The sequence below is a fragment of the Apteryx rowi genome, unplaced genomic scaffold (genome assembly GCF_003343035.1).
Source record: "Apteryx rowi isolate R43461 unplaced genomic scaffold, aptRow1 scaffold_72, whole genome shotgun sequence".
Classification (NCBI taxonomy): Eukaryota; Metazoa; Chordata; class Aves; order Apterygiformes; family Apterygidae; genus Apteryx; species Apteryx rowi.
The window spans coordinates 58,309-77,778 of record NW_020451005.1 but is presented as its reverse complement, the minus strand read 5'-3'; the positions used below and the strand labels follow the sequence as shown (position 1 = coordinate 77,778).

The window sequence follows — 19,470 nt, the reverse complement described above, 5'->3', positions numbered from 1 at the left end:
ATTTACCCACACTGGCCTGAAAACCTCTTCCACAAGGAGCAGCTAGCAGGAGCCAGCTACAAAACAAACAAATGGAGGTGGTTCTTCACACAATGGATTATACACCAGTGGATCACAGTCACCATCACCAAAGGATGTTGTGATGACTAAAAGTTCAACAGAATCAAGAGAGGACTGAACAAGTTCACAAAGGAAAATTCACTACTATTTACTAAATATACAGAAACTACATCCAATTCAGGAAATACCTCAACTTGAAAATAACTGAAAGAATGCTCATGGAGGAGTATCATATACGCTTGTCCTATTTTACTCTTCTTGTGCTTCTCCTTGGGTCCAAAGTTGAAGACAGGAGAGGTGATCCCTTTATCTAACCCAGTATAGCCATTCCTAAACTCTAATCAGTCAAATGCCTCAAAACTTGAACAAATGCCAAGAAAATCTTGTTGATAAATATTTTTGTTGGTTTGGGGTTTGAAGTGCTTGCATGTGTGCAGTGAGTGTATATATCTTCATTTTTCATACTTCAAGGAAAGAAATATAATCGTATTTCAAAAAATTAACCAAAAATCTATATTCTTAAAACTATATAAAAACATTTGTATATCTAATTCATCAACTGGACTAATTGCTAAACAAAAAATGCATCTTGACCAGAATATTCAAAAAATTTTCCAAGAGACGAAGACTGTTCTATTTTAAACCAGCAAACTGTACTGCCACTTTTATTTATAGGTCTCATATAAGGTTATATATACACATATATACGCATACCCCTTATATAATTCACCTGATAAATTTATTAAAAATCCTTTTAACAAGGTTAACATATTCCAAAACTAAGAATTATATCTAATGTTTGAAATTCACATTCATAAGTAAGAAAAAAAAAGATAGTAAATTCTTTGCTAATCCATCCGTCTCATAAAGCTGGTGGAGTTTCAGTAACTTACTTCGATTATGAAACAAATGGGAAGGATGACTTCAGTACTGACAACTAGGAGTAGAGCACTAAGGAGCAGGATGGTAAAACGTGTGAACATATGTCTAAGAGACATATTATATCCTAGACTAAAGGTCAAATCTGCATGAAAAACTTGCTCATAGAGAGATATACTAATCTTTAAGTGCCTAAAGTAAACTATCAAGAACTTTTCAGCAGTGTTTGCACTTGGTGTCACCACTCTCTCAGCACCACATCTACTACAGGCTTGAACAAACGCAGCAATAAAGAACATTTAGCTAAAAGTAAATTATCTCAGCTGGGTTTTTCATGATTAAAAAAAATTAAACTCCATGTTAAGCAGAACATCTGCAAACAGAAATAATTTTCAGAGAGTTGAAGCACACTAATTATTTTAGAATACAAAGTTCCATTGAAAAATATGAAAAACGTGGCATGGAATTATGGAAAACCATGCCTAGAAATTCCATGCTCTGTTTTAATATCAAAATTAGCACATAATAAGCAATGCACAAAACAGCAAAATTATGTAAGGATGTGACATATTTCAATACAAGAGTGACAAGAAAAAATATTTGGAGAAAATCTTATTCTGTACATATGCAAGCATATCTGAACCCTCAAATAAAAATAAAAAAATAGTAACAGAAGATTTATCAGAAATGAATTTAGATAAAAAATAATTTCATGAATAGAATTTTACATGCTCCTTTATGTTCTGAAGTATGTCCCTGCAGCTGAACCTTGACGATTACAAGGAAAAAAGATAGCTTGCAAAATATTTACTACTATCACAAGAATTCAGAACATTTTTATTGAGAGAAATCTGATCAAATAGGTTTGGATTTATAGAAATTACACAATAGGATGCTACCCCATCCTAAATAATGGTTTGTCTATGAAAGCTTTAATGTAGTATCAACCTAACAAAGTCAAGCTCACTAATCAATACAGAGGTTTTGATTTCAATAAGGGTGACAAAAGTTACTCTAATCCTAGCCAGCTACAAGCTAGGTACTCTCAACAGATAACCCAAGCCAGCTACTCTCGACAGATAATCGTCATTAGGCCTCTATCAGGGTTCCACATACTCAGGCTGTACAAATGTGTCTTATTAGTACATGGTCTGTCTGTTTGGCAACTCCAGTCTTAAGACGAATGGCAGCTGCTGCCCTTCAAGGTCTGAAGTCAAGTCCTTAGGGAATCCAAAAGCCCAACTGCAAAAAGCAAGGCCTGTTCATTAGAGACTGCTCCAGGGGAAACTTGCAAGGCTGCCATTAGAACTATATAAAAGAGCTAATTATTTTTATAAGACTTTAAAACTATCAAACGCACTCAGTTACAACAAAAAGTATTTACTGCTGGCATTCCATTAAAAAAACATTGCTTTTTGTCAAAAAATCAGTTAGTGACAGTACACAAATAAAGTCTTTGTATTAAAAATTTTAAGGAGTGTTATAGGAGAAAGTTGTGTAGAAATTAACTAGATGAGATAGAAATTTTTTCAAGTGGAAGCATATCACCGAGGTTATCGAGGTGTGGAAATATTCAAATACACTCAAATACAAACTAACCAATGAACTATAAAGGTGGGTTGAGATAGTGTGTGATTACCTGTCCCTGAAAAGGACAAGAAATTCAAGAAACAAATGAGTTCAATGCTGCAAAAGTGACTGAGAAGAACTCACAACATTCTTCACTTGTTTCAAACCTATGCTGTTAACTAACAACTAAAAATGCTAATGAAGTACTCTAATGTATTGATAAACCAGTTAAAAAGGCACATGGCCCAGCTGACACCAAACACCAAGACTGAGCAGAAAAACAGAAAAACAAGAGTAAAGTGTTTAAGTATTTTTCCTTCAATAAGACATAGAAACAAAGGTCATAATAATGATAGTTACTTTCATAAAATATACTCGGGGGAAGAGTTGGAATGTTATTTTTTTATTCATAATATTCATAATCACAAAATTGTTTACTATTTTAATTATGAAACAGAATCAAAGTTTCTTGTGCTGAAATATTTTTCCAGCTGCATAGCATGACAACACTGTTTGTATTGAATTCTAATGGTAAAACAGATCACTCCTACAGAACATTTATTACATAGTATTTATTACAAATCTTTAAAAAGTGCTGTATGAAATTCATTAGTGTTCTTTAATCAATTCTTGGATCAACATGCACATTAGCTTCCGACAGCCTAATTCAAAAAAGCAATTACAACCCTAGTCCTTATGTAAAAGGATGACAGAAAGCAACTATGTTAAACCAGTTAAAAAGAATGAAAATGTAAAGAAAACAGATTAGGAAAGATTTATATCAATGCCTAGTGCTGAAGTTAATTACAACTAACCCAATAAAATAGTGCCTTTATTATTGTACAACAAGTAATAACTTTAGACGCAGAAAACAGAACTCTTTGCTGACTTTCACATGCTCAGTTCCACAGCACACTACATTAAGAATTAAACAAGTAGTAAATAAGCCATACAGAAACAGCAGTTTTTTAACTAAAAGCAGAAGACTCCCCTGCTGTTTAACCATTTGGGGTGTTCCATGTGAACAGAGCTTCCTATAAACTGGTATTATGTTGTTATGTGGTAAATGCCTTAAATTACCTTATAATGAGAGTTTAATTTCAATGCTTAAAGTTTGAGTTCAAGTCACAATAAGCTTTTATAGATTCTGAAAATAAATTATACACATGTAGAGCTGGATTAGTATGCATACAGAAGTACCAGGTTGTTCAGTGAAATACTAAATACAACCTCTCAGGACAATGCACTTAATGCATTTTACGCTCTGAGATTATTTTAGAAGTGACAAGATTACTGCCTTCTCTCCCACTGCAGAGATCTATCATGAAATATACAGTATTATGAAAGACATAGTACATAAAATATTATAGCACATACAATGTTTAACCATTACATACCTCCACAAAATCTTGCAACAAATCCTGCAGTTGTCATAATTCACAGTGATATCAAATATTCTTAAAACAGGGTTTTAGTAATTAAAAACAACTGAAATCACTTAATCAGAATGTTCATACAAAATTTTGAAAATATAACCGACCATAAATACAATATGATCAGTAACAAATATCAGAGCATAAGCTGCCTATCACCAAAATTCCTAAATTTCATTTTTATGTTTTGTTTCAAAAAAGTATGAATAGGTATAAGAAAAACACTTATTACATGCCATATATAGTGATCTAACACATGACTTGATGAGTAAAATTATATCCCCAGAACCAATGTTACATTAAGAGGAGACAGGTAAGTCTATGCTAAATTCCAATTCCTCTGCCTTCCAGGTAGAGCAACAAACTGTAGAATGGGGAAAACCGAGAGAGTGATCACTGATTTCAGTTTCTGATGGAGGAAGCAATCCACCTGGTCAGCCTCCCTCTTTGTCCCCCCACCAGCAGGCTGTTGCCATGCCTCCTCAGGACAGGACACTAAGGGTCAGCTCTGAGTTCCTCTAGCAGCAGACCTTTTCCACTGCAGCTTCCTCTTCAGGTTCTTTAACCATCAGCTATTGTCAATACTGAGATGAAGAACAGTAGCTAGAGAAAGAATAGAAACAAATCTTGAAGAGAGATCAAAGTACCAAACAATTCCGTAATTATGTAGAAATGGGAAGCAAGAAAGTAAGTCAAGGGAAGTGAGTCAGAAAAACAAAATTGAGGAAAAGGGATGACGCAAGATGAACAAAAGAAAAAGATGGGAATAATCAAGTGGTGGTGGTAGCATCATTTTTTTCTGAGAATGGAAAGCAAATTGAGGAATAGCAAGAATATAAAAAGACAACTGCTTCTTGATTTAAGTACTTTGTTGCTTGACAGTGAATTTGATTTTTGAGTTTTTGTAAAACCAATGCAGGGGCAAAAAATGTCTCCCAAGGTAAACTACTAATTACAAGGACAAGAAAATCCTGACATCCTTGCTGCTGCACTAGTAGTGACAGACTGAACCCACCGACAGCAACATCCAACACCACCACTAAAACAACAGCACCATTAACGTCAGATAAGCTTTAACTAAATAAATTAGCACTCAATAATATACCTGGTGAATACCATCTTGGAACTGAAAACCCCTCTATATTACCCCTTTCCCCAAATTTAGCTTAGTTTTAACTTAAAATCTTACAATGAATGCACACAAATAATGAATGAGGTTCCCACTACCATCACACCTTTGAGTGAATGAGACTTAACTATGTAAAGCACTCCCATCTTTTCACTCAAAAGACAGGATCTCCAAAGCTGTCCCTCATCATTCCTTTTGGCAATCCTCTCTTTACGCAGATCTTTTCTTAAAAGATTTAGAAAAGGGGAAGCTAAGTCAAATCAAATCAAACAAACAAAAAAAGCCCCCAAAACCCCAAGGCGACTAGACTACTATGCGTCTCTTCCATTGCACTCCACTTGCATACTACATTCTCCTCCTCAGCCTGAATCTGCCTCCTCCATTTAGACTATTCAGATATCTCTTCCAAAATTACATGACACCCAACATCACAGGCTCTCTTCTCATCTGTCCCTATGTGCTCCTACAATAATAAACATGATAAATAATAATTTGCTCCTCCCAGTACAAATCCTCATGTGCATTTACCTAGTAAATTGTTTAAAAAGAAAAACACAAAGATTTCTGTTTAGGTAAAAATAAACATCTTAAATATTCAGAGGCCCCTGATTCAGATTCTCCTGAATTAAATTTGGCTCTAAACTAGGATCTTAAACTAACAGACATGTACCTCAATATAATATTGTTGGTTGAAGATCTGAATTATGAGGTTGAAAAACCTCATAACCTTAAATAAGTTATCTCAAAACATTTATAGAAAGATTAGTAAATTAACAACACCTTTGACAGAGACAGATGTTATCCCAGTTCCACAGACACGTAAAAAGGTACAGATGAGTTAGAAATATGACCAAAGGTTAATATATATATATACACACGTATATGCATATATACACACATTTGTAACAAACTTAACAGTACCACTACACACAGCTTCTCCTGTCATAACTTTCAGCAAACAGCACTGCTCCCCATATCTTGATTTTATTGAACAGTCTTGTTTGGAAACAAAGAGAGAGAAAAGACTTAGTCTACGAGAATGAACAAAAATGTTCATGTATTTGTAATTAGTGTAAAATCACAGGCAAGCGTTGCCATTCTCTGAACTTTCCATAATCTCATATCCATTTCCTCCACTAAACCTCTTTCCATAGTCTCAAATTAAACAGGCTAGCTGTAAAACAGCAGGGTGTCAAATTAAAGCACACTCTATTTTCCGAGGTCTCCACACTTCGAGGCCGACTTCCTGTCAGGAAGAGTCCCATTTCAGTGCAGAGTCCAATCAGCAGGGAGCTCACAGAATTAAGTGCCAGTTGATATTACTTTGTTTTGCATTTACCACCCATGAGAATACTGTTCAAAGCTCCAGTTATAAAGTCAGCATGGTATCATCCTTCTGACTAGACTGCCAAGCCACAGGGTGTGCTCTCACTGCACACAACTCACCTTAAATGGTGGTGTTTTTTTAAGTCCTAGTGTGCTGGTGAAGCAACAGGATGCCTTTTTTCTTCAGAGCGTCTTGCTTCTGTAGCTAAATTATGTTCCCTTAGTACTGAACATCTGCAGCAGCATACACTCGTGGAAATGAAGTCGTCCTGTTCCCCCAACACACCCCCAAGCTTCACATTTATGTTAGATAGCCCACTCTCCTCCTCGAACATAATAATTTATTCATTAATCATAGAAATTCTCAGCAACACAATTTTAAATTTTAAAGGCTAATATTTTTAGGTGTAGTGGACATGTTTTGCATTAAACAGATACAAACACCACCTTCTGGATTCCTGACCAAATTCAAGCAATTTTGACTTGATAAAAGAAATTTTCATAGTAGTAGTCCATAATATCTGAAAAGCCTATAATACAACTAACATAGAATTAATTTCAGGAACCAGGAAAACAAAACAAAATTTATTTTTTCCCCCAGAACTTTCCTATAGGCAACATTTGTGCTTTAGTAAAATGACCTTAGTAAAGTTCACCTCTCTCTCCATGTGGTATGGCAAATAATTTTCTAAGAGAATTTTTGTATTTTTTTAACCCTATATTCTCTCCATTCCTCTATCCAAAGTCTGAAAGTCATGCTGACTTAAAGTGTTTTGTCCTTTTAAGAGAAATGATGCTTCATGTCCACATCAAAATATTATTGCCTTACTACGCATATGTATTTGGAACTCCATATATTTTCTCAGTCTAATATGCAGCACCATCCCAACTTCTTTATACACACATACATATATACATCTTTTTTTGTTCAAACCCATGAAGCTTACAACTCCTTTCCAGAAAACAGCCATATAATATAAAACAAAAAAACACTGGTTCTTTCACAGCACACTATTATTCTCAGTTTGCAGCTTGATATACCCACTTGGTATATTAGTTGTACCTGCTTTTACTGAATGCCTCAAAATAAAATTGCTGAAAATTGCACAGGGCATTTTTGATGGGTCAAAAGTAGGCCTAGTTAAAACAAGTTTTATTTGGAAACCATTTCTATCTGCTTTTGAGGATCATTTATTTCTAACATGCAAAAACATCAACTCCATTTAATAAAAGTACTAAAAATAATAGATATTCTTCCAGTTCTCTCATACTTAAATTTAACATTCCATAGGTTTTGCCCACCTTAAAATTCTATGTTATACATTTCATCTCCAAACTGGGGAGTGAGCAAGCCTTTAAAATATTGCCCTAGACTAAGAACTGTGGTAAGGTATAAGCAGCTAAACGCAGAGTAGTAGCTCACACATTCTAACTACAGTAACCACTGTATAATATAACAGTAAAGTGCTCATTGTATCATTAAGTCAAGAACAGAGCACTTGTTATTCATGCAGTACTGATAAATCATTCCCAATACATCTAACTTACTCTCATACTTAAAGCAATAGCAAGGGTTAAATTATACACTTCATTGGTTTGTACTTCTGAGCAAACTGTCAACATACACCCACTTCACGGACTTCTGAATGAAACCATATTCTATCAGAATTTATTTTTAAAAAATTTAGCCAGTAATGGACACAAATGTTTTAAACTTCCTATCTGTAGGCCATGCTAACAGTAAACATACCACATTATTCTTGAAGCCAAAAACTACACCTCAGATAAAAGACAGAGTTCAAACATATCTCAACTGTAGCAAACAAAAATGGATCTGAGAAGAAATGTGAAACTTAGTGATTATGAAAATTTCCTTGCAGGAAACTCCTACACAAACATGTTAGAGTGGGTCTCCAAGCAATTCCATGGAAAGCAACAGGTTAAATATCACAGGTGATTATAGGTGATGTTTCAAACAATTTAGAAAGCAACAGGAAATCAAAGTAGGGGTGAAGTTCCAAGAAACACAGTTTTACACTATCCTGGAGTTTCATACAGAATGTATGTATTCTAGTTCTGAAGGCATAAAGTCTACTTGATACTGCCTAAGACACAAAAAAGATATGTAATATATACACACACACACACATATATAGCTAATTTCATGTGTAATTTTGTCATATTCCAGTTCAGAAAAAAGGGTTTTCAAGCTGTTTCCATATATTTCAATCTTATCAGAACCACATTTCAGACAGCTATCTACCAAACTGATCTCCAGTTTCACATGCTTAGAAGGTATAACATAATTCAATGAATGGGTGGCAAAATACTCTCAGTATATCTATTCATAATTATTCCAAATACTCTACCCAGTGACTTATACCAGAGCATGAAAGTTGTCAATAGATAATTTCAGTGCTCAACATGAGATCCTTGGAGGTGGAGGAAATTTGTCCAGAACCATTTTATGAAATCTCCCACTAAGGAAGGAAAGAAGCTAAACTATGTGTAAAAAACACAGATACATCAAGTGTCATAGAGAATCCAAAGGTTCTAGAGATTTAGATTTGATATTTTAACTTTGTTTTGTTAGAAGGAAACTTAATGACCAAATAGTACTAAACTCACAAACAAATGCCTGCATTTAAGGTGACCAGATTCCACACATCCCAAGCCTTTCAGTCAGTTTCTCCAGAGGAAATCCTACTGACCACTGCTTGAACAGTTCACTGTGTTAGTATCAAGTGCCTTTCAATGCAGGAGAATGCAAGAATGCACGTTTGTGCATTCCTCCCTGCGACGCTACAGAAAAGAACTAAAGTCTTCATACATCATAACCAAACAAGGAGATTGCAGCTGAGGAATACACAGACGAATCATGATGTTGCTTTTACAGACAGAAGGAGCTTACTTTCTTCCAAAACTGGAGTCTTCCGCATGCCAGCTGGATGCCCTTAAGCCTTTTGACTACTAGTCACTCTGAGAGGATCTGTCCAAATTTTTCCTCTGGCAGTTTATTCTCCTTAGTGATAATAAATATTACCTGAAACATTAATTGAAACTTAAGTCTCCTCTAACACAGGACAGCACTTTGATAACACAGCCATTGGCTATTCTGGAATCTGCCTTCCACTCTCCCTAGCTTTGACCAGAGTCTCTATCCTGCAGAACTAAGTCATTGTAGATGAAAATACATATTACAGGGGAAAAAACAATAGCAACAACAGTTTTTGAAGAGGAATAGTTTATAATGTAAAATCATTGCACTGAAAATATCTTGATATAGTTCTAACATACAACTTAACAAACATTTTCTGACTACTTTCCATGCAACAGTATCCTAAAGAATGGGATAAGAATCTTCCAATTAGTACAGCAATTACACTGGCCATGTGATATTTGTCGTAAAATAGCAGCAGGAACGTTCCTACTACTGTCTGCACAGCATTTAATAACATTTGGCAATCTCAAATTTTCAAAGGTTACCACTTACACTCTATTACTAATATGCCTAGCTCCACTTGGTATGAAATAGGTCTGAGGTGGCTTCAGAATCTAAATAATCTGTAGCAGAATAAGATGACCCTAAATGCTCTATTTCCTTCCACAGCCAGGCCATCTCTACAGAAAGCTAGGTTGGAAGATGCTCCTCAAATCATTCTCAAAATAGCATAAGCCAATTAATATGAACTCTTTGGCACACTTGTGGGTGAAGTATTTTTCTGCGCATCTCAACAGAGTATCCTTATTCTGAACTGGAAACTTTGAACACATCTTAACACTGCAAAGCAAGTTAGAAATAGAAAGCAAAAACCTACAAGCATGATTTATTCAACATCTTCCCCTGGACTTGCCAATTTAGTTAGACTTCAGGAAGCCCTTTTCTTCTGTTTTTATTTGTTAAGGTCTAAAACCCTTTCGTTTGCCTAATACAGTTATGTTTTTATCCATTTTATCCTGAGAGCAATTTATTACTGAAGTTCCTTTTTATTCTAAAACAGCTACAAACAGTAAAAGTAAAAATTCTATTAGCAGAAGTTCACACAGTATAAATGATAAAACTTCCAATTCCTGACATGTGTAGGTATTTTGAAATGTGAACATACAGTATTTTTTTTTAAACCAGAATTATGCTATCCAGTAAGCTGTAGAGAACAAAACAGAAAGGTACAGCCATATTGGTTCAAAGAACAGAATTAAGTGCTATAGATTCTAAATGGCCTTAAAAGGAAATTAGAACATACACTGAAATTGGTATAAAGTCATTTGGCAGTTAAAAAAAAAAATCCCACAGAATTTGACTTCTGTATCAAAACATATGAAGTTATTAGATCATGGATCTAAAGGATCATTAGATCCTTTTTAAACTCATTTTCAGCTACTAGAACACAAAATAATTACAAGGAAATACATTTTCTTGATTTAAAATGTCATAATCTAAGAGGTGAGGCATATATAAAACGTACCAAACTGCATCTGTTCTCTTCATATCTAAACCAGGATAGAACTGCTAGAATTTCAGTGCTTTGGTTGATCTCAGCTGCCATGGTATCATCGTGGCCTAGCTCTTTAGATAACCTAGACCCAATTCAATTAAAACTTCATAGTTATCCATCACATCAAATTGCATTTGAAAGCAAATTAGGAGCCAGTGCAGATCAGAGAGCATCAGTATAATGTGTTCTCTCTGCAAGTAACAAACTGAAAACCAGCCATCTTTTGCATCAGCTAAAATCTCCAAGTAATTTGAACGCTTACCACATTTTAGAACACTCTAAAATTAACAGAATATGAATAAAGATAACGAATGGGGTTTACTGATATAAAGCTTGCTTTTGAGCATAGGATATGCAGACAAGTCAGGAAACCCTATAACATTTTACAGACATTTAACTCCTGGGGGAGTGGGGCAAAAAGTGTGCTGTTAAGCAACATCTTAACTACCATGACATTTGTCATTCTTGGGGGAAATATGCTATCATATTGCTTGTTCACAGGTGCATGATTGCATGACACACATGTTGATATTGTTTTAATAATTAAGACTCCTTGTCAGAGTAACAGAGATGTTTTGACTAAGATACTGTTCATGCTGAAGATGCATATGGCTTCTTCATGAGCAGCAGAATCTGTTGGTAAAGGAAGTGACGATTTAGTAGCATATAAAAGATAACATCAAAGAAAAACCTTTCTTATCTTTTGCAGACATCTCATCATTAAAACAGTGACAACTGGTTTGGTGAGCTGAGTTAGATAAAAAGAAAAGAGGGCTGAACACCTACAAGTTTAGAGGCAATAAGACCAACTTTCACAAAGAGTTAGTTCTGCTCGAACACTACTGATCAGCCTCTTTTACCATTTTCTACTGTATTTTTAAGACAGATGCACATGTTCTGCTTTGGGTCACGTATTCCTCTCCAAAAATAACGCCCCAAACTATCAGCACAGCACACAATGCATTCAGCTGTACCATATTCCACTGGGCCACATGAGCAAACATTATCACTTGCACACAAAAAATTCTGGGGTGAGCAGGGTTTGTGCTTTCTTCTTCCTTCTCCCCATGAAAGATCTACTTTATCAAGGTCCAGCATAAATCTAATAGTTACAGCTATGTAGTTGTATTGCAATATGTCATATTAATATTTATTAAAACATTTGTCTTTGTTTTATCAGTCCCATCACCTACCAAGAATGTGTCCTTATTCCCTTGAAACGGGGGCAAAGGAAGGAGGAACCAGAGAGCTTGTGGAGGTTTATACACCAGTGTGAGAGAGAGGGTGGGAGATAAAAGTTGCTGCAGTACTTATTAATTTTTCATTACAGGACCTTATAAAGGTTGGGGGGGCTTTCCACCAATTTTAGAAAATTACACAAAAGCTGTACAGTATTTCAGTCAGTTAGCATAAGTTTATTTTATGGTCTAAAAAATTTAGATGTAGTAGAAAAAAGCTCTTAAGTCAAAGATGAATCTGACAAGAACCAACTAATTAGTTATTTTATGCATATCTCAGTGACAATTCAGCTGATTTACTAGCGAAAGAAGGATACAGAATTTTTCAAGTGCTGCAAACACTGAACAGTCAAAGGCATCAGAAAAATATGGAACTATTTCACTTATTTCTGTACTCTTTTCACCTTGGAGATCCAATAATAGGACACATGGTTCATTTATGTGGGCAATGGATAAATGTTTTTAAAAACTTAACAAGAGATAGGGAAGAGGACAGTTTTTCCTACTTCAGTAAAATATTTCAGAGAAATATCTGACAAATGAGAAGATGCACAACAGCTTATTTACTTTATGTACAAACATGCACACATTCATACATGCTCCTTGGAGTTTTAGGCATAGAATGAGAGTTATTTTAGATGAAAATACTACATTTAGGGATGATATCATAGTTTTAGCATGCAGAAACCTTATCTCACAATAGTACAACAGTACGTGCATCTTTAATATCCTGTCGTCACTCATTTAAAAGGCATATTAGACACAGGACTTCACTCTTTTGGCTGGTTTAATTACCCTGACAGGATGCCAGGCCAGACTAGATGGTGCTTCCAGGTTCAGTGTACTGTATGCATTTCTGATAAATGGGAAAAGAATAGATGACCTGGCAGAAGGCTCAGACAATAACATGTGATTTACAGGACATGAATGCAGCTACTATAAGATTTATCTGACAGCCCTCTCCGATAGTGGACTGTTGAGTATCCGATGGAATGATTTCTAGTCTGGAAAGTCTGCTACTGAGTAGCCATACACATTATTTATTTATTAGATGTTTTGGGTTGAAACCATTTTTAAATGATGCACTTCACAATGCTCAGCCATAAATTTAGTCTTAAACCCTAGAAGGGAGGTAGTGTTATTGGAATGTGTGTCAGACTGAATTAGGATGAGCAACACAACGCTTTTATAAAGTGGCCTTGAATGCAACGTCGATTCTTTCAAAAATGATATTAATGTCAAATAAGCAGGAACACTTTGCGGTAATATTAAATGAAGGATTTCTTTATGTTTTGATAGATTTATATAAACATAAGTATACACACAGACACACGTCTCAAAAGGTAGCATGTCTATCAAAACACAACAGTTTTTGACTTAGAAAAAGCCTTTTGTCTGTATCTTTAACTACTTGTTTCTCTTTTTACCTTGTGTAAAACATTAAACAATGTATCAAAATATAAACACAAAACTAAAACACAAAAGCCATGGGATTTTCCATATGCCTGAATAACTTTAAGAGAAAAAAAGAAAGAAAAAATATTAACCCAGATGTCACAGTTTCATAGAAGGATATTCTTTGATTATTCTTCACCTGAGAAATAGCTTTTTCTTCTTATTTTTATGAGAAAAAACATTGACTGGTGAGATATCAGTATTGCATTTTGCACTTCTGAGAAAGAAAAAAAGGTGCCAGTCACAAATCTAAATAAATATCTTTTAGAAAAAGAGCTAAGTGCTTACAACACCATACAATATTTAAAAAAAAATTTTCAGAAAGAGGTTAGCTTAAAAAACACTAAAGATATTAATCACAGCAGTCTTAATTTCGTAAAATGATGGCTGACAAATTTGTGAAGTTTTAAATCAAATTTGCAGATACTTACTTTATAACTATGCCACATTATTTATGTGATTAAAAACTAGTTTTTGACCTGATCTTTTGATCTTTGGCACTCCATCCTCTCCATCTCCTCTTAAAAATTAATTAAAATTTTAGCAAAAGGATATCACTTCACTTCCTACCCTATCTTTGGCAAAAAAAAACCCCAACAACAACAACAAAAAAATCAATCAAGCTCAACCCCATCTCCTCCCAGTATCTGTAAAATGTCGGCTTGAAATTCAATTTCATATCTCTCAAGCTTTCATGTAGCAAAAGACAGTTCACTTCTTAACAAAATAAATTACTTCTGTGATTGCCATGCTGACCTCTTTGAATTAGGAAAATTCAAAGTGAAAAATGTAATTATCACCCCAGAACAATCTGTATACATCTGGAGCTAATTTTAGATTCATTTCTCACATCATTTTTCATATTCTGCTGAAAACTACAGCTGCTGTATAACTTTAAAAAGATTTTGTGGTCTTCACTTTATTGGTTTATTTCTACTATTTTACAAAGAACAACCTCAGTTTTTGTAACCAGCACTGCTAAGCAATCACTATTTGATTAGATTAGCATTAAGTGGCACTATGACACATATGACAAATAGATGCATTAGAGCACGTCATTTATTCCTTATCCTTTCCACTTCCCACAACCAAACATGTGATGTACAGCACAGAGCACAACATGATCTTAAAAAAGATTAGATTACCCTACCAAAAAAGAAGAGGCCAACCACTAATTATTGAAACAAGCAGCAAGGATACAGAAAACTAATTTTAAAAATGGTAATGCCAAGCTGTCAGACACATATTTAGTACTTAAATTAGTGTTACTCTAACACATTAATGAATGAATATTAAAAAATTTATATGGATTTCTTGGTAGTAAGATTTTTTTTTTAGTTTAAATCAGTGTTAAATTCATATTCTAGAAGCCATGAATAATGCCCCTTACAGTCTCAGAATATGCAAAATAACCGCCTCTAAACTCCAAAAGTTCCCTGGGAAATATTACGTTCCTCTCAGGGTGAATATATGATATTTTCTGAGAAAGATGGAGGACTAGATGAGCAAAGTTCTGAAAATATTCATGAATAATAAGCTCACTGGAAAACATAACTACTCTTCACTAGTTCATTGTAAAATCCATTAGGTGTAATCTCCAGAAGTAATTGTTCTTATTACACTTTATTGACAATGCAGACTATCGATTTTTCACACCTTCTATGATTCTTTCATTTGTATTCATGAAACGTCTATCAGCACAGTCTAAATAAATTTGGCAATATAGGCACTAAAATGAATAAATCGATGTGAAGAAACATTAATTTTGCATTATCCTTATTCGTCAGGCAAGCAAACCATAAGGGCTGTAAATGAAGGTCAAAGGTTTTGAAACGGGTCAGAACCCTTGACCTCTAGACCAATACCATTTCCATTAAAAAAGGCTATTTTAAAGTTTTAAGTAGGGGAATTTACTACCAGAAAAGTATCATTTTTAAGGCACCAAAAGAAAGGCTCAATAAAAACATTGTTCTATTTAATTGTACAAGAGGAAGCAAGAAAACCAAAAAACTTGATACAGTGAATGCAATTCTTTCATTACAATTTTAAGAAAGTTCCTTCAGTTCTGGCTCTTCTCTAACCACAGGAATGGGCAGTTCTTAGGTTTTTAATATTTAAAATCGCTTTGCATTTAGGAATGTAGAAAGCCCCAAACTGCTGACAACCAGGGTTGCTTTCTTATGCTTTTCTCAAATTCTTAGTACTTGTCAAATCAATTAAGAATGACAGGGTTTCAAAAGTATTTATCACTCATTTCATAACCTCTACACGAAAGAAAAAATCCCACTCATCCCAGAGGATTCAGCATGCCAAGGTGCGGAAATCAATCTGTTTCCATAACCTCAATATTTTATTGATCTTATTTTCTCTTACAAAAATGACAGCATAGAATTACTTAAGCACACCAAGATCGAGGTTATGTAAATGCTCGACAGTAAGGTAACATAAAACCCTTGGTATCTTCTCTCTCTTACTGAGTAGTCACAATTACTATGAAAAAACTTTTTTTTTTCCTAAATCAAAAAGTCCTTGCATATAATCTTTTCACATAATCATTACACATAATCTTAAAGCAATGCATTTTAACTGTAATTTCTATTTTGCCCAATGACAGCAATTTCAGATAATATTGGTTGCTTAAACCTCACCTGAGAGCAAAGAAGCATCACCAGCTCCACAACTGAACTACTAGATTTCATGCACACAAGACCTACAAAAGGAAAAAAAGTGTTATGCCTAAGTGCATACTTATATGTTATCAATTGTTAACACAAAATATTTTAAACGGCAATAGATTTTATCTGCAACATCTTGACAATCAAGGAAAGACGAAATTTTCATACCATTTACAGTTCAATTTTGTACTTAATCAGCACAAAATAAAAGCATGTGAGAAGGAGATCATAAATTCAATAACTTGCATCTAAAGATGCAGCTAGCAGTAAAACATAACCTCCATTATTCAGTTTCATAAATGTTTGCATTTCAAAATGATGAGAAGTGTGGTTAACATGTTATATTAATCCACTGTATCTACATTTTGTTATTTCTTGAAGGATAGGGTCATTATATATGCAGAGAAGGGAAATGGCTTTATGACCTTTGCTTTCTCCACTGTGCGTTCTCCTTTCAGCCCCCAGCTATCAATCAAGTTTCCATTTTGTTTCACGGCAGCAGACATCCCAAACACTCTTATTAGTACTTTGACCCTTAACCCTGCACTAAACCTTAGCAGAAGTGCAAGCAGTAACCCATTATATATTCTCAATTGTTTATAAACTAATTTGACTATTATTATTATTTGTAATTTGCATCTTGTTTTGGGTTTGTCTATAAAATATCTAATCTCTTCATTAGGCCCCAAAATTAGTTTTGTGTGTTTATTTTTGTCTGAACAGTCCAAATACTGCCAATTATTTTTCTGTATTTCATCATCCAATTTATGAAATACTCATCTCTCTGTACATAATCTATATTATACTCAATATACTTTGAAACCAGATTATATTTTCATTATTTTTAGACAAGAAAATATAACTAAATAGAATACTTACTTCCCTGGCAAATAAAGCTTTCAGAAAAATCTCTTTTCTGTTATTCTCATTAAAAGAATGAAACAAATTTGTTCACAAAGTAGTTTCCATTAAAATGTTTATCAGCTAAAGTGATGCCCACATGTATAATCAAAAGTAGAATCCCATCCTTTTCAGTCTTATGGAAGACATTAGTTGTGTCAATTTTTCTTCCCATTAAAGCACCAAGAGGGGCAAGCAAGTTATATTCCTACGCTAAAAAATTTTAATTTCAGTGAAGTTTAGTGAAGTCTTACTTTTTATATCAACAGTCATCAGTATGATGATTCAGTGTCTGATACTTTATGTTTCTGATAATGCTGACCATATATTCAGCACTACATACAGGGTGCCTATTCTAATCCACAGAACAAGTGGTTTCAAAAATCTTAAAAAACATTCGTTCCCCATGGAGCAACTACATCTATTAGTAGAAATATAGTTCATGTGCCAGTGGCCACCTTAAGTCAAGCAAACATGAGCTTCGTACATGGGGGTACTGGAAGCTGCAACAGGGTCAGGGCTTAATTCAATTCACTGTTGTAACTAGATGAAACCTGCAATTTTTACTCTAAAAATCAGTGCAGGAAGTGGTTTATATGATAACCAAAATTAAGAAAAATATGAAAAACTGGCATTCGCTACTAAATTCACACTATTCCAACAAACACAACTTTTAAAATTGAAGCCACTAATGTCTGCATTACATACCTAAGCCTTTTTTTCTTTTTTTTTTTTATTTTAAAAAAGACAAACCCATCAGTAAAAAGAAAACAACTACAGCTTAGTCATCTTCAGCCAGCACCAGGAAGAGCATGATCATTGTTGTGCACTTGAATCTTCATCTTCTCAGAAGTACCAGAGAATACATTCTGACGGTATTGAAAAGAATTTCTCTTACCTGTCTTACTGCACACCAAATGGAAACCAGCAAGACAGAAGCAGATTCATATGCCCCTGCTGACATATTGCCCAAGGGACCCACTGTTAAAATATCACAGTCAAAATACACAGTCTGTGTACTTCACTATACATAACTTTGTGTCAGTGTTGATCCTGTCACTGAGAAAATACTGTCAGAGTTTTTAAGTTTCACATGGTATATTTCATACATCAACTTCTATGAGATAATTTCCTGGAGGAGTTGGAAAACTAAGAAAGATGCAACAGCAGTTGGCCCCTCATAATGAGATGGTGGAAACTATCAGAAGAGATGGAAGCAAAGAGGTAGCACAGGCAGACAGAAGAATGGCAAAGCTGAGGAGGTAACGGCAATGACCTCTGGCAGAGAAGTAAGGCAGAAGGAACAGGAGACAGTGAAATCCGGTGGACAGTACTGAGAGGGAGAAGCAGGAAGAAAGCTTCTAGGTTGAAGCCAGCATTAAAAATAGAAATTGAATCGCCAAGGTAAAACAAAGCTCCCAAAAAATGTTTTTAATGGAAACTTACTTGTACCTTCTATCAGCAACTCCTGCCCATGGCTGCCCAAGAGAGTCCGAGAAAGAAAGGGAGCAAAATCCACAAAAATCTCTCTCAGAAGTGGGGCAGCTTTTTCCAAAGCATGTTCAAGCCTGTCTGTAATACTAACAAAAAGATGCATATGATTAACAAAATCAGAAGGATGTTGCTGAAATTCTGTAGCAGGGAGAATAGTTTTTGGCAATGCTGTTTGAGATGTACAGTCAGGAATCAACCCTTCGTCAATGTTATTTTCACAAATTCTGTGGAAGGATCAAGACCCAGCAACCCAGAAATCAACATACAGTATATCACAGCTCCATTAGGTATTGATCATAAACAAAACAACATTCTTAAGTGAATATTTTATTATAATGTGGATTGTAATATCAACTATATCATTAAAAAAGTAAACAGCATCACAGCTGTCCAGATGTTCAACTGAAAAAGTCACCTCATATTTGAAGCAGAATCCTCAGGCACTGAAGAAACTGCAGGAACAGACGGCAATTTTGAATTAGATGATCCCCTCCCTACAAGAGAAAGTAATAAACTCATTATATAAGAAAACATGCCAGAGTCCAGACAACTGGACCAGAAACTAGAACCTCAAGCTCAATTTCTGAGAAGTCATTGTTGTCAACTGTGTGAGAGATTAGCAAACCCTTTCACTTCTTTATACTTTTTTTTTTTTTTGGCCAAAAAACTCCTACCTATTTACTTTCACATTTACCAGGTGTGCCACAACAACCTTTTTAATTTTGTTCTAACACAAATATAAAGTAATTCAAGGAAGCCTTGAAGGCTGCATTGTGGATGAAGTCAGACTGAACTGCAGTGATACCTTCTGGCCTT

The 19,470-nt window shown here is 34.7% G+C and overlaps 1 protein-coding gene across 1 annotated transcript in view; it reads right to left on the bottom strand.

Moving 5' to 3' along the window:
- Window positions 1–19,470, bottom strand: part of LOC112976363 (lipopolysaccharide-responsive and beige-like anchor protein) — a gene marked incomplete at its 5' end in the record, with an annotated part of 360,077 nt that overhangs the window by 284,301 nt on the left and 56,306 nt on the right. Inside the window, 3 exons of the mRNA XM_026087491.1 lie at window positions 16,234–16,295; window positions 18,607–18,740; window positions 19,070–19,148. Of these exons, the coding sequence (XP_025943276.1) occupies window positions 16,234–16,295; window positions 18,607–18,740; window positions 19,070–19,148 (275 nt within the window). The remainder of the gene's footprint in view (window positions 1–16,233; window positions 16,296–18,606; window positions 18,741–19,069; window positions 19,149–19,470) is intronic.